Source organism: Xylocopa sonorina, chromosome 7 (genome assembly GCF_050948175.1).
Source record: "Xylocopa sonorina isolate GNS202 chromosome 7, iyXylSono1_principal, whole genome shotgun sequence".
In the NCBI taxonomy this organism is placed as follows: domain Eukaryota; kingdom Metazoa; phylum Arthropoda; class Insecta; order Hymenoptera; family Apidae; genus Xylocopa; species Xylocopa sonorina.
This window is the reverse complement of record NC_135199.1, coordinates 2,445,171-2,461,508: the sequence shown is the minus strand read 5'-3', so window position 1 is coordinate 2,461,508 and position 16,338 is coordinate 2,445,171. Positions and strand designations below refer to the sequence as shown.

The window sequence follows — 16,338 nt, the reverse complement described above, 5'->3', positions numbered from 1 at the left end:
TTTACTTTATTTAATTAGAATATATTTTTGAAAATACTGTACAATTAGACTGTAGTAACTACAATTAGACATTTGTAGATAAAGAAAAGTACTTTGATCAAACAAGTTCGAAATGAGAGATCAACTAAAGTGGATTCAACACACGTGATTGGAAAACGGTAAGGAACGAAGATAAAAAGTACGTGTAAGATTGAAGTATGTAAACGAAAGGATACTTGCAAACAAGCAAATTACATAATTATTCCTAACACAAGTGATGATAATATTATGTGCGTCGTAATTTGAAAGTATTTCCTACATTTCCCTCTGTGACGTATGTCTACGTCAAACTATTAATTGCAAGAACTATCTACTGCTATTGACGTGACTTTTACTGCGTTTTCTCCTGCGAACTTTACACCGACAAACTTTAGTTCCCTCGTTTAAGAATGGAAACTCTCGTTGCAATCTGTCCCACAGTTTTTCCTGCACGTGCCTCGCGAAAGGCATTATTCCGTAATCTCTAGACGGAAAATCGTAATTGTATTAATCACAGTATATCTCAATATGAATAAACCTGTTCTGAAGATAGGTACTTAAGAACGTTATAATCCACAGCATCCGTGACGTGAAACGTCAGCAGAAAAAACGTGATTGCCACCGCATAAGTAATGATCACCGTAAAGGATTTGTTTGTGAGAAATGCGACCGCAGAGTTTTCCAATCCAATCCATCGAAGCGTCTATTTTTTCACAATCAAATATATATGCACGTAAACAACTGTATGAGCGTAATTTTTTGTATAACGTATTGAGGCATAACATTACTAGAGCTGTGTTCGTTGGTAGCGTGGTCGATAAAAGGACGTCGATTGGTGTCCAAATACAAGCCATCGTGAATTCCAATAGAAATGCTGTAGCTAAAAACTGAATATCGAAAATCTGAAGTGGACGAGTAAAAAAGAATTACGCTCGAAGTATTGTCTGAAAGATAGATAATAAAACAAAATCGATTGTCGCTAACCTCGTACAAAACTAGGAAAACCATTTTTGGTTCGCGAAAAGACCGTGGGAATAGTGTGGTATTAATGATAATAATGTATACACCAATACTGAAGAAAATTGAAGTAAACGGTGGTCCCAGAAGCAACGATTCACATTCATCGTCTTCCATGGCGTTGGCAAAGCACGTACAAAAAATCGGTAGTCCAAAGATATTTAACAAGAGCGCCCAAATTGTGTGAAGCAACTTTGTCATTTTTTTACTTTATTTCTTTTCTTGGAACAGAGTAGATAGTCTTTTTTACGAGTTATTGTCTTCATCCAAATTAAAAAGTATTTCGGCAATTAATCTAAAAGACATCTCGAACTATTTATCGATTACTGTTATTCGATAATCGAAGAATAAAGGGATAATTCTATGATTAATAATAATTAATCATATTAATAAATATGAATTCAGTAGGAAATCTATAAACTGTAGAAATATTAATTACAGTATAAAAAATGGATATTTTATTAAAATTAAAGATGTACATCGATAAATATAAAATCGTATACAATAGTCAATAAGACAAAAAATGACAAATTACATCGAATTACATAATTGGCTATTTATTTTCGCTTAGAGGATGATCTCTGCTGCACATAAATTTATATATGAACCAATCTGTCACTTCTGGATTTGCAAAACTGATCTTCTTTCTTCTACACTTACATATCCCCAAATATCCACCCTTTCGATCGCTAGATACGAACATACGTATAAATAATATAAGCTACAAAATTACTAATTTATCAAGTGAGATTATCTAACTACTTTTCTACTAACCTAACATAATAATTATTATTGCCTTCGCTAATCACCTATCTCATCATTTAAGTAAGTACTGTCAAATGGTACGTTTAAATCTGTCTACGCCATAATTGTCTAATGAAACTAAACATTACTGGTTCACTACTTGGCCCAAGTGTCCAAAATTGCGTCCAACGACTCGGTAGCATCCAGCATCCAGACGAACGACAGAACAGACAGGCAGAAAGCCATGTGCGTCGCGGCGCAGTCCTTCGTCATGTAATACGCAAACTCGGTCAAAATCGAGTACCGATCTAAGCCCAACACTGCGTTTAGCCACAACAACTGAAAGGGGGAAAGCGAGTAAAATGAGTTAGAACTCGATTCTAAAAGAAACAAGCAACTTTTGTTTCACTAAAGCTTACACATTTACTGGACTCTTGAGTTAGACAATAGATGACATGCATAAGTGGCACCCAAATGGCACGCGTGGCTAAATTTGTAGTCAACGCTGCCACTAACATCTGAAGCAAATTATTTCTATCGTTATACATCTACTCGTCGTACGAGGAATATACTACTATAATTAGTACTTAAAAGGACGTCACGGATGACTATACTTACTTCATAGACGTACAGAAGTTGAATTGGCGGTTCTTTAAGCGTTCTAGGCCAAAGTCTGTACTCCGCGAGGAGGCACAGTACAGAAAATATGAAAAGCACCGACGCGTAAGACGGATCGAAGGGTGTATTATTATCTTCGTCGAAACATAAACCAATCACGCAAATTTGCCGTAAATGAGTATACATTCCGGTCACTACCACTGCTATCCAATGGGGATTGATGTATCCTAGATATTCCTTCACCGTATCCATATCCCTGATGGTACAGGATCTGAATCCTTTTCACGAATATAATTCTTTATTGCTCTAACTAGACTCGAATTGAAATATCTTCTTTACGAAGATAGAAGAACATTTCTTTCCCTATTGAATACGGAAAGAGTTCTTAAGAACCATAGAAAACCATTCATAAGCTATTGAACAAAGGCTCGAAGATAGCTGAGAGGACAAAGGCTGGCGTACCATTAAATATTCACCCGTGAAACCAGGAAGTACATTTGTGATTAGAGAAAATAACACGAGGAATAATTGTGCCGGTTACTCTGCTCTTAGGCGTGGTACAATCCTGACGAAGAAATACACGCTGCAATGATACGCAGATTGATAATCCGCCCTAAAGCTAACGTTGAATTAATCTCTTTTCACACTGTCAATTTAACATTCTCATACATTTCTTTGCCCATCGATGTGTTAGGTTAAAATGGGTGACGTTTCTTCTATGGAGGTAACAACATTCGAGGCCTCCTCGATTTATTGATACTGTTGTAAACAAACGATGATAGTTTCGTATCGATGAACTACTTTCTTTCGGTGTCAGTACATGGACCTGAATAGAAAATTCTTTAATTTTCTTTGGAATGACAACACGATCCTAGATACGGATAACAATATGTACTTATTGCGGAGACGACGTGAAAGGAAAAACAGGTACACTGTCATTATAGGATTGATTAACAGCTCGAGTAATAGTATAGTGCTACCTCGGAAGTAATTCGGTTTGCTCGATGCGTTTAATTCTATTACGGATCTAGAAGTGTGTACACTTCGGGGTACACACAGTTTACGTTTCAGGTTAATGGAATTCCCTTGTGTTGACATTTTTTTTACTCTACATGTTTTATTTTTTTCCTTTTCGCTCTTGTGTCGAGCGTAATCAATTAATCACACCATTCTCATAAGATTGTAAACATCGACAATTTTTGGCAGAAATTTCGAACATTGTTTCCTCCACACTGAAATCCATAAAAAAGAAACACTCGTAGGTACTACCCTTATGCTATGGCGAGTCGTAAGGAGGCTTCATCTTCCGGAACGGAATCGTTTTATCCGAATATCACGCACTCATACATAATGCATTGCATTTGCCGATAGCTTTTCCTCTTGAAAAGAAATCCAGGAGAGAAACGAATGACTTCGAATAATATACTGTTTCGTTCGTGCCAGAGTTCCCCTGACCGTCACTAATCATAGAGTTAATCAACATGCGAAATATATATTTCCCACATCGTTCAATAATGTAAAACTTATAATGACGTTTGGTGAGAACCAAACAACGTTATATTTAATAACAGTGGAACAGTCAAAGCTGCGAGAGGGCTTGGCTTGATGATTCAAAGCCCGCAGATTCTTGCGGGAATAGGACGGATGAACAATTTTACTCAAAGGAAATGGTGAACCATGAGACACCAGGAAATTGTTCTTCCAGCCTCGAACCTTTCACTCTGTTCGTGACAGTTTCCCTCTTAGAAGAAGAACCGTCTAGAAGAATCTGCAATTATCGCGAGGAAGCAATGTTGAAATAATTTTAAAGAAAGGATTAAATAAATATTTTTTCCGATACTGTTTTTTACACCCAACGATTTTTTTAATTATTTAATAAAAATTCTACAATAATATTTCATGTTTCTTTAATGATTTGTTGTAAAATTGATTGATTGAAATTTAACGAAACAGTAGCATAGTTTTATACAGGTTTTTAATTTCGTTGGATTAAAGATATTTAAATAATGTATCAATAAAAAACTACGTTTCACATTTGTCGTATAAGAAGTTTAAATGTCTTAAATCCTGCTAACTCATTCCGGTCTTGTTAGTAAGAATAAAAATAAAATATCACACTGGAACTAAACTTATAGACGAGACGTAAAATAGCCTGATATAACGGAGAACATGTCCTCAGAGGCGAAAGATTATCCAAGACAATGGTAGCCATGACGACGGCACAGTGAGTCGAGGAAAAATACATTCGTTTCTTGGCCTTTCGACGACTGAGTAAGGGTGGCGGATTGAAGGAGAAGGAGGGTTGAACAATCGAAGATACGGAAGGAAACTCGAGCGTGTAAAAGTTAGTGGCAACGAGGAAAAGTCGAATTCCCAGCTATCTTTCCGTGACGAGAACTCTGCCACTTTAGCCCTTTTCCTTTTACAATCGCCCAGAAACCTTTCTCGAGCGCGTTCAGCCAGGTCATATTTTAAGCTCGCTGCAATTTTTCTAGCGAATTGTGATACGTTGTCATTTTTTCGTTACAAACATTATTTTACGATATTGCCGCAAGATAAGTACAGGTAAAAAAAAATAACTATCCAAAATGTAATCATTTCATGGGCGATGATTACAAAAATTAATCATTACCATTGATCACATCAATAGATCATTACTAACTGCGTTATATCTTCTCTTAGATAAAGCGAAATAACGATATGCGCGATAAATGTTAATATAGCGTTAATAAAACGTTAATAGTAACAACACCGAGCAGTGTATAAATATACAGATGTATTATTCATAAGTAATTACCTTCATGGAGCGCATTAAAATTTCAAACTATCAACGTGTAGTCAGATTAGTACTGAGGCAGATTAAATAGGTGTGTCTTTATAGTGAGCATAAATGTTGAACAAACCGTTTGATTACGTAACAATTTGATGGCATACAAAAATACTACTTCTTCCATATGTTGCCAGATTTGTATTACTAAAATTTGTTGGTAAATATAAAATGCAACAAAAAAATCAAATACTTGTTAGCCCAATTCTATGATGAAATAGTTTACTCTTTATATATACACATAACGTCACAAAAATTACTCGGAAAGTTTCAGGGTATTCCAGCTATATCATGACGTGCACTCATTTAAGAACACATACGTCACGATCGCAGGTTCGTGTATCTCGAACATGGACTTCCCGTTTTCTTGCGAATGAGTCACTGATAGTTCACGTGAGACCCTCAAGCAAACACTTTCCCGTAGCACGGCAAGTGGGGAACACCAAAGGCGAAAGCGAAAATAAACAAAATCTTTATTTAATTGAAGTTATTGACGTATATCAATTCACGAAAATTTTCGAACGCTAATAACATGTATCTACAATTCTTTCAAGTGAAACTTACATGTTTTACAAACAAACATACATATATACTAAATCTGTCAAGTGTTGAAAACAATAAGGTATGTCATTATTTCGTTATTGCGTGCACGAGGTAGTTTCCATTTCACTATCGACTCAACTCACTAATTATTATACTTGGAGGATAGAGGCCATTATTACGGCAGTACGGTGCTCGGAAGCTACAGGTTTCCTCCTGTTCGGGCTACTTGTTGATTGTTGGAAAATCTTCCTGGAAAATCACCGTCTTAAATGCTTTTGAAATACGGTTTCCATTAGATTTCAGGCTTGTCACGCGAGCGCTAGCTATTTTTAAGGATATATGAGATATGCGTAATTAATGATATAACAATAGTAGGAAGAAACTACAAATTCCAATTGAAATTTAAAAATCACATGTGAACCTTAATTTGCAAATTCTATACACTCCACTGAAGAATGAAAAATGTACCTAATGTAAAATCTGTTGACGCATGTCACAAAAAACAAATTTATATTTAGCGTCAGTAAATAAATCGTAAAAAAAATTTACTCGAAATGAGAGTTATTTATATATTCCAAATCAGGTTCTGTCTCATTTTGGACGACCTTTGCAACACGCTTATCAATCTAATCATTCGGATCTGTATGTGAACCATCGTGAAAATCAAAACTGGTTGCAGAGGCCAACAAATTTTAAATATAAAAAAATAACATGGATGTTTCATCGAAATACCGTTTCACAAGACACCATACAGACTACTACTTCAAGGAAACAGCGCTGACTTGGAAAGAGTTAATTTAATTCCACTACCTGAATGGCTCCTTGATTTCAAACTTAAGACCAAGTTATAATTCACCTCGCTGCTGCTGCCTTTGATTCTTGAAATGATATTACCGCTGTTAAGCTTTATTGCGAAGTGTCCGCGTTCTATTTCTTTTGTTTCTCGTCGATCTTCGATCGTGACTTAAATAATTTATAACGTAAGCCACTTAAGCTTCTGATGCATTTCAAATTTTATGAAATTTAAAATCAATACCTTCTGTACGTAATTGATCTAAAACCATTTTATGTACACGGGACGAGTAAGAATCGAGCGAGTAAAAGGTAACATCGTATCATAAGTAACAATAATTAATATTCGTTAATTATCATGATAAAATTCACAGTCACTGCAACGCAACAAAGGCACATCGGTGTCACAAAATATATTCTCTAATTATAAAAACTAGCAACTTCTCAAAATCACTATTAGTCACATTAGTCACAGTTATTATTCTTGCATTGTTATATCGTAGACAGTAACAAATATACGTTCACCCACATCAGTATCCACATCAAAATTTACCGTCACTGCAATAAAGTTTGCCAAAACGATAAAGGAACTTTCAATGAAACGCAATTTTCGAAAATTTGCAGTGAAAGCTCCATCTGCGCGAAATTCCTCGTTAAAGCATAACAAAATTGGCGAACGCTCTAAAAGCAATCGATGCTCAAGAATTTAACCGATATTCACCGGTAACAACGGTCCGGCGAGGAATCGCTTAACAGCGATCAAACAATTAACGAAGTGGTTAATCAGAGCTCGGTGTATCGGCCGGTAAAGTTTAATCAAACTCGCGAGAGGGACCGTTCGTCGATCTCCGGGTTCGGCTGCGGATCGATCGGATCTCAAATAAATTCAGGGACGCGGCGAACGGATCTATCTGCGCAGGTGGTAACCGCGATCGGTGCGAGCAGCGGTGCCCGCTGGAAGGGGTGGTACATAAAGGAACGCTGCGCGAACGGGACACGGCAATGTCAAACGGATACCATTGCGGATCGTGCACCACGTGAACGCGATCACGGATCTCCATTGACTCGCCAGCATCCGGAATCACGTGGATAGCCAGCTGTCAAATCAACGGGTACACCGCGACTACCTATATATAATCTGGTACGTTTTTCCTTTCGATTACCACTATTCGTTTCGACTGGAGGGGTGATTATCTCATTCGCGCTACGGTTATTTAGTGTGCATCGTGCATAGTGATCGCGGCACGAGCACGAGCCTAACTGATCACTCTGCGCGAATAGATTAAATCGTGGCTAATGTATTACTAGCTTGTTGTGTTTATAAAAAGGAAGTATTACATGATGTGCAATCAGGTAAAATTATACGGTTCGCTTTAATTACGCAGCGCATTGATTCGCAGCAATTAAGATAGAATTGAAAGCAAAGCCAACGATTCTACGTTACATTTTGCTCGAGTATCGAAATTGAACAACTTTTCTTATTAAAATGACAGGCCCCCGTTAAGAAGAAATTCTTAGAGATTAGTGCAAGAAGCAAACAATTCGTAACACGTAAACATGTTCCATTCTATTTGGAACAGAAATTTACTTAAACCTTCGTTTGTGCTACGGTCGCTTATAATTAGTTATTTTAGAGGAGTCCCTTTTTCTAATTAACTTCTTAATTTAAGTCACCGGGATCAGGGCTATAAAGGCTATAGAACTTGTAAAGATTCTCATCTCTAATGTCTTACTTCAATGGCTATTGGCGTATCATAAACCCAAAATACTTAATTTAAAGGTCCCGTTAGGCCGAGTAACCTCGAGTCGGTTACCCAGACGGGTTTTTCCCCGTGGCCCTACCCCCGCAGCAATGCAGTGCCATCGCTATCTCGACATCGAGATCAGCTAACGGATTGGTTAGCTGTTGCTTTAAAAAATAATATTTATAGCAACCACGCAAAGCGAAATTAAGGGCACAACAAAACTTATTACGGTTATCGTAATTAGGTCATACATAAAAATTAGCAGGATGTACGTACACTGTTATCTTCTGAAAGCTGATTTTTATACAAAATGCATATTTGAAACTCGCATGGAATTATATTGGTGTTTACATTGCAATCTTCTGGAAGTAAGTAGTATCGCAAAGTAAATAGTCGATTTAAACTCCCGTTGAACTATATATTAGTATGCTAACAAAAGCGACGATGAGTTAGATCTTCTGAATGATGTCGATAACTCAGTACGTTAATACGTAATTAATATTTCGTCTGGTATCAAAATCGTAGCTCTTTTTATCCGGTTGCTGAAACATAAAACGAGCGAAGTAAAATCGTAGTAATTAGAAATTGAAGTGTAGAAGAGTTGAGTAATTTTCGTTGGGTAACTTGTTTTTGTATTGTTGGGGACTTGATTTCTACGTAAGAACGTAATAACTATGACCTTGTTTAGTCATAGTAAGAATTAAAGAAATGATAACCGGCCGTAGTCAATTTGGATCAAATATTAAAAGGAGATTATGAAATACCCGAAAGCGTTCGAAGAGAGACCGGTTTACGATCTCATAATTCATAAATGACATAGTCTAAACGATATGACCTTTCATCGTTGCAAAGATAATATAACGGTTATGGAATTATAATGAATCAGAATATTGTTAGAATTCCCAGAAGATGTACCGTAGCGGTTTTACATGTTGCAACGGTAGCACATAGTAATTTCTAAGAACGAAATCCGTTTCCTTGCATTTACGCAATTCGCACTTCTAGCGTGCATATATTCTCGTTTTTTTAAGAAAGGCGTATTGCGCGTGAAAGTGATTTGCGCTTATTTATACACCGATGAGTTCAACGTCCTCGAATTACTAACACCGTTTTCCTCGTGAATCCCCGTGAATCCCCGTACATAGTTGCGTTTTTACCTCTGAGATTCTTCTGACGTCATGGAAATCTCTAAGGAAATCCTCGGTTCTGTTAACGTTCGACGACCCACGATAAATCCACGATTATTTCCTGCCCTGGCTGTAGATAAAATCCATTAAGTGACTGAAATAAAAAATATGTTTGATTTAAAAATACATATATATGTAGCCATGATAAGTGAGAGATTTGTGACATTAAATATACATTAAATACTTTGCTTACATTTGTCTTGACCGTGACCAAGTAATTATTTCGTTTAAAAATTACTTACAACTTCCGCAATAAAATAAACAACAAATTTTATTGAACACGATAAAGAAGACAGTGTACCGTGTTCCGAAAATATCCGACGAAAAGTTAGTCGTACCGTCAAGTTCCACGCTATCAACAGAAAACAGAGTATGACGAATTGCGAAGGGAAAGGAGCCGAACGAAACCTGGTTCACGAAAATGAGTCATGGTCGTTAGTCCCTCGCGAGTCAAGTTGTCCCCAGTTTGCAATCAAGACTATAGATCATTTTGAACAGATCAAATCTCTCCCTTCCTTTCTCTCTATACATCAACGAAACACGTGCCTCCTACCTCGGTCCACCGAGACCTACATTGAGAAGGCTATAGTCTTGCCAATTATTACATCGCATGTGCAGAGTAGTGCCAGCGATCTAAATGTCGCGACGTGCGCTCAAAGATCTCCAATTAAACAAGACATTTTTCGTAACGTTGTTATTCATTCTGGCGTGAGTTGTCAGAGTTATGGTATCGTATAATTGTCGCAATTTTTTATTTATATTTTGCACAACCATGCGATCGTTCTTTTATTAGATACCTTTACTTTTCAATGTGCTGTCGTAGTTTATTTTATACTTAAGTTATCTTTTGTAGCAGAGTTACTCTGTCTTTGTGCGGATGCTATTCCACTCTTATCAAAACCCACAACTCTTGACAAGTACTAAACGATTTAGATACACTGCCCTATTATAGGATTTAAATTAAATTTATGTAGAGCCGTTATATTATTTAAAAAAGATCGATCAGTGATGAACGGACAAAGATATATCACGGACACTTGCAACTGACAAAACGTAAAACGTAAAACACGATGGTATTATACGAATCGATCTAGTTGTAAAAAATACATTTCGCTCGTTTGTCGAATACAATGATGAAAGGATAGTTAAGTTAAATTGTGTTAAAAATGACTAAATAAAAGCTCTTAAATATAGTGTGATGCGAGAATCGTGTTACTATCTTACTGATTATTAGCTAACAAATAATTTCGAAATGTTGCAGAATACGGAAAATGGATCCCGACTCGTTCAAGGATTTCGCCAAGGAAATGGCGGAATACATTACCAACTACCTGGAGAATATCAGGGACAGGTGAACTCTTTATTCTTATAGTTCCTGTTTTATCGTCCTTCGCATTTCCGCTGCAGGTGCTCGCATCATGTGGTCTTGAAATATTTTTCATCGCATCGCGATATATCAGTTTTCTAATTGATCGATTGAACAATTCCCTGTCAAAGTTATGCCGCTTAATTAATAATTCTGCAATGATTCATTTGCAATTATATATTATATTCGAAGCGTATAACAGCGAAGATACATTAACACGTTAAACGGATACGTTAAGTATGATATGTTAAAAATCCTTTTTACGAAATAAAAATTAAATTTATAGGAGAGTACTGCCAACGATAGAGCCAGGTTACATGAAACCCCTTTTACCTTCGGAGGCTCCGCAAACGCCAGAGAGCTGGAAAGACATAATGGCAGATATTGACAGAGTGATAATGCCTGGAGTAAGAATAAGCTACGATATTCAATATATCATATTTCCTGGGATAATTTCAAAGTTAAACAAAAATTCAGCGATACATTTTTACTGGAGCAAATTAATCTTATTTTTCAGATCACTCATTGGCATAGTCCAAAATTTCACGCATACTTTCCCACAGCCCAATCCTATCCAGCGATCGTTGCTGACATGCTTAGCGGTGCTATTGCGTGCATCGGATTCACCTGGGTGAGAATTCGTATTTCCATTACGAAACAATACTTTACTGTTCATTCCGTATCTTTTTTCTTTGAATTACGCGTTTCATGGAATTAATCGACATTTAATGTTATATTCTTTATCAGAAAATGAACAATACACTCTTTACGTACAGATTGCTAGTCCTGCTTGTACCGAACTAGAAGTAATAATGCTAGATTGGCTGGGAAAAATGTTAGATTTGCCCAAGGAATTTTTAGCTAGCAGCGGAGGAAAAGGAGGCGGCGTTATTCAGGTAATGTCATACACTAGAATTACGATATTTTGATAAGTTATCTTGGTATCGATGTGACGTTAGCCAATAGATTAAATTACGAGTAATTATATCCTTCCGCTCTGTCCATTATATCCTTTGTAACGAAATTAACGCTACGTCTCCACGAAAATTGATCGATATCTCCTGTGCAGCTTTTAAACATGTTTGACTGCTCGTAAATAGTAATTAACAATCGTGTTCCTCACCAGGGAACAGCGAGCGAAGCTACTTTAGTCGCATTGCTCGGCGCCAAGGCTAAAAAAATAAGACAGGTCAAGGAACAACATCCTGAGTGGAGGGACAATGAAATTGTGGGAAAACTAGTCGCCTATAGTTCCTGTAAGTAGATCGTTCGAAATAATTCGTAACTTACTAAAAAAGAAAAAAAAATATTCAGTAATCCGGCATTCCACTTTTACCAGACAAAATAATTAAATTTCACAATTTTGAATTACTCGCTTTACAAAATTTTCCGAACGAGAGTTATCAAAATTGGTTAGTAAATATTTCGCCTCGCGAATTTCCACCTCGTCAACGCCTACACTCGAAACACGATTTCAATTTCCTATATTTATCAGACATTGTAAAAGGACCACCGTCAAAGCGATCGTTGATTAGCTGGTTAAAAATTCGAGGTCTTACCCGACTGTGATTCTCCGTAAACAAGATTAACATTGACACCGGACGGCGCTCTTTAACATTTGACAAAGGGACGCGAGCCCGGGGGATGGGTTGACGGGGTCGAGTATGGGGTTGCGGCACTTCATCAGTCAGCACTTTGTCACCATGGCAACGGGTAATAACCACTCGAGTTATTTCAACCCTACCACCCTGCGCCACCTACGCCATCCTGATCACACCCCCTCACTCTGGCTGCGTTCCTGTTACCACTTCTATCTGCTGGCACGTCGAATCGTAGAAAGTATCGAGTGCGAAAGCATTTCAGAATTCTTTATCGTCAATTGTAACATTTTCAATGTGCTACCGGTTCGATCAAAGATAGGGAGAGAGAGAGAAAAGAAATATTAAAGAAATTTCCCTTGAAAGTACGATTGTTTTGTATCGAACGTTTTTTTCTATTCACTGATTATTAATTCCATTAGAGCGATCGATGCGGGCTATTGTAATGTCTGAAGTTGTCATGTCAGTAATGAAAACTGAACGGGACTATTTCATGATGTACTAAGGCATCTATGTAATGGAGTGATTCATTATTACAGACACTTTTTACAATATTCATTTATGTGTATAATTGACGAGACAAATTTGCTATTCAGGTCAAGCTCACAGTTCCGTCGAACGAGCTGGTCTTCTCGGGGGTGTTAAATTTCACTTGCTGGAAGTAGATTCGAAATATAAACTTCGCGGGGAAACATTAGCCGAAGCCATCCGAAAGGATAAGGAACAAGGACTAATTCCATTTTACGTAAGAGTGAACAATTTGTACATAATAATCTTATTATGAAAATAACAACAAACGAAATTTATTGCTTAAGTGAAGTTACTAATTATAGCGTTATTTTGCATATTAAACTAATGTTGCAATTTTTTTAACGTCTTTCGTTAATTTTGATGAGATATCTCGCCATACGATATCGGTTGTTCAGCGTTTTAAAATAACTAAATATAGTTGAATGGTAAAATAAATATAATCGATGACATGAAATGAATAAAGGCCGCATTTGTTACTTTCGTTTAGCCGTAGAAACAGAATTGGTTCCGAGAAACGTTGAACGCTTAACAATTTTTACAGGCTGTTGCGACATTAGGAACAACTTGTTCTTGTGCGTTCGACCGTCTCGATGAAATGGGCGTTGTTGCAAATCGTGAAGACGTTTGGTTACACGTCGACGCAGCTTACGCTGGTAACCACCGCAACAATTAACTTGTTAAATTCCAATCTCCGATTATATGTATATACATTGACTGAACTATTCCTTTCACTAGGTTCCGCCTTTATTTGCCCGGAATTTCGATATCTGATGAAGGGCATCGAGTTGGCGGATTCCTTTAACTTTAACCCGCACAAGTGGATGTTGGTGAATTTCGATTGCTCCACGATGTGGCTGAAGGACCCAACTTACGTTATCAACGCTTTCAACGTAGATCCTTTGTACTTGAAACACGATATGCAAGGATCTGCTCCTGATTACAGGGTAAAATGTTAATTAATAATAATTGCAACCTTCTGCGAGACGATTTATAATATTATGGTCTGCTAGTATTAATTGTTAATTTGCAAAAAAGGAAATAAGCTATCTTAGAAAATGGTATGTGTTTTGGAAAACTATTTCGGAAAGAATAAATGATTGTCTTTTGCACAGCATTGGCAAATTCCACTGGGACGAAGATTTAGAGCGTTAAAACTATGGTTCGTCTTGAGAATTTATGGCGTGGAAAATCTTCAACGATATATTAGAAGTCACGTCGCGCAAGCACATGAATTCGAGGCGTTGGTCATTTCGGATTCGCGATTTGAAGTTGTCGCGGAAGTAATATTAGGACTTGTTTGCTTCCGACTGAAGGTAAAAACATTACCAAAATCTCTATTAACTATTAATTAGAGTAGCACTTATAAGTACCCTTATTTTCACGCTGTATTCTACTAAATTTTCTAATATCACTACTACAGTAAAATTAGAAATTTCTTATCAGATGGAGTAGAAAATATTTTATCTGGGAAATCAATAATCTTTCCAACAAACAAAAAATAAATACTGACACTTCGAAAATATTACAAATTTCTACTTTTCGAATAGAAAAATAAAACAAAAATAGTTTCAAACGTATCGTAAACATAAAATATATCATTGTAATGATGCGTGAAATTATTTATAGGGATCGAATGACATAAACGAGTCACTATTAAAGAAAATCAACGGAGCAGGAAACATTCACTTAGTGCCATCTAAAATAAACGACATATACTTCCTGCGGTTCGCCATTTGCTCGCGGTATAGCGAGAGCAAGGATATTCAAAAATCCTGGAAAGAGATAAAGCTCAGAGCAGACGAGGTATTGGAAGAACATTCGATTTCGAAGTGATGGCGGGCTCAGATAGCTCGTGGTTGCAAATCCCTGACACCTGCAACCTGCAATCAGTCCTAGCTTTTATTCCATTATTTTCTCCTCCTCTTTTTAGCAATCTTGGAAAGATTAGGGAATAATTAGAAAGTACAGATTCGTCTATCGTATTTCATAACTTAATATCAGTTTCTGCTTGAAGTCCAACTAATAATTGGAAAAACTGCCAATATTTTATAAGTTAATACACTATAGAAGGACTATGATTCCTTATTTTCATACCATATCAATCTATTTCGTGAAATTCAAATATAATTTATCGTTACGTTAATAAGACGAAAAAAATGAACCAAACTGAATATAATTTTATTAAAAAAAAAAAGGAAAAAAGAGAAAGAAACAATTGCAGTATTAATAGAATAATTATTAGATACAATTTAGAAATAACGTTCGACGAATCTAGTATAACGAACAAACCAAAGATCGTTTATCGGTTACCGTTTCTTTCCAACGAACCCATAATTCGCTGTAAACGTAGTAGCATTATCCGCCGTCGCCTTGTACCACATTCCAACACGTAGGCAACATTCTCTTGTTAATTCGCTTCGCTAGTGGCCAGACGGACACCATGCATGCGTGTACCTTTTGCAACGATATTGCATAATTGTTGGCACATGTGTGTCTCGCAAATGTATTTGTTACGCGCAAAAATTCTGCCGACTTTTTTCGGAGAGAACGATACAACAAATGATTATCTCGACGTGATTTAAACGAATTTGGTTCATGAAATTTATTAACAATCTTTTCACTGTACTTAATTGCAGATTATTTAATTCGAAATAATTCAAATCAAATAAAATAGAAAAATTATAGAAAACGATAATGAAAAGTCGGCAAGATTTTTTCAATCGGCAGACTGTTTGTGAAAGCACACTATGTGGTAGTCTACCATCGCGATGTTGTATTCGTGTGTTGTTGAACACGTGTAGCGTTAATATAGATACTGTAGTACAGTACGAAACATAAATTATTCGAAATGTTATCGAATTTGGTCGTATTTTAAGCAATGCGCAAGTGTTTCATTACAAGGAATCTTACGTATAGTTGAAAACAATACTCTATATTAATTTGTTGATACTTTATGTATTATTAACATCTCCTCGTTTTTTGCAGAAAAAGAAATTTTTGTTATATTATCTACGGGTTAGATTATATTATTATTTCTGACGGATGTTCGTGTAAAGATGTTGACCTGTTCTTGACGAAGCAATCGTGAACATCTTCATTATCAGAATATTTTGTGAACATTGAAAAAAAAAATGGTAAAAGCCTGTTCTTACCTTTACAAAGTACAAGAATAAATATTTGCAAAATATTTTGCGATAGGATTAACACATTCGCGGACAATAAAACTAGCCGACTTCATCATTTGGCTATTACTTTAAAATGCATAATAATTACAAAAAATTAAGATTATATAAAATTAAACGAATGGTAATTGGCTTTAAAATTTGAATGCTATAACACTCATGTCATACTG

The 16,338-nt window shown here is 36.4% G+C and overlaps 3 protein-coding genes across 3 annotated transcripts; 1 reads left to right on the top strand and 2 right to left on the bottom strand.

The window, feature by feature from the left end:
* Positions 1-735: 735 nt before the first annotated feature.
* Positions 736-1,236, bottom strand: LOC143425681 (uncharacterized). Its single transcript, XM_076898682.1, has 3 exons — positions 1,003-1,236; positions 807-905; positions 736-759 (listed from the first exon to the last, which is right to left on the bottom strand). Exons 1-3 carry the CDS (start codon positions 1,234-1,236, stop codon positions 736-738), a joined length of 357 nt encoding a protein of 118 aa, XP_076754797.1.
* Positions 1,237-1,933: 697 nt separating this feature from the next.
* On the bottom strand, positions 1,934-2,649 carry LOC143425487 (uncharacterized). The gene is made up of 3 exons (XM_076898325.1): positions 2,398-2,649; positions 2,199-2,297; positions 1,934-2,118 (listed from the first exon to the last, which is right to left on the bottom strand). Exons 1-3 carry the CDS (start codon positions 2,647-2,649, stop codon positions 1,936-1,938), a joined length of 534 nt encoding a protein of 177 aa, XP_076754440.1. The 3' UTR covers positions 1,934-1,935.
* Positions 2,650-10,199: 7,550 nt separating this feature from the next.
* On the top strand, positions 10,200-14,819 carry Ddc (aromatic-L-amino-acid decarboxylase). Its single transcript, XM_076897859.1, has 11 exons — positions 10,200-10,218; positions 10,753-10,842; positions 11,144-11,264; positions 11,375-11,488; positions 11,634-11,753; positions 11,984-12,113; positions 13,052-13,200; positions 13,528-13,639; positions 13,722-13,930; positions 14,099-14,299; positions 14,613-14,819. The coding sequence occupies exons 2-11, from the start codon at positions 10,763-10,765 to the stop codon at positions 14,817-14,819; spliced, it is 1,443 nt and encodes a 480-aa protein (XP_076753974.1). The 5' UTR covers positions 10,200-10,218; positions 10,753-10,762.
* The last annotated feature ends 1,519 nt before the right edge of the window (positions 14,820-16,338 follow it).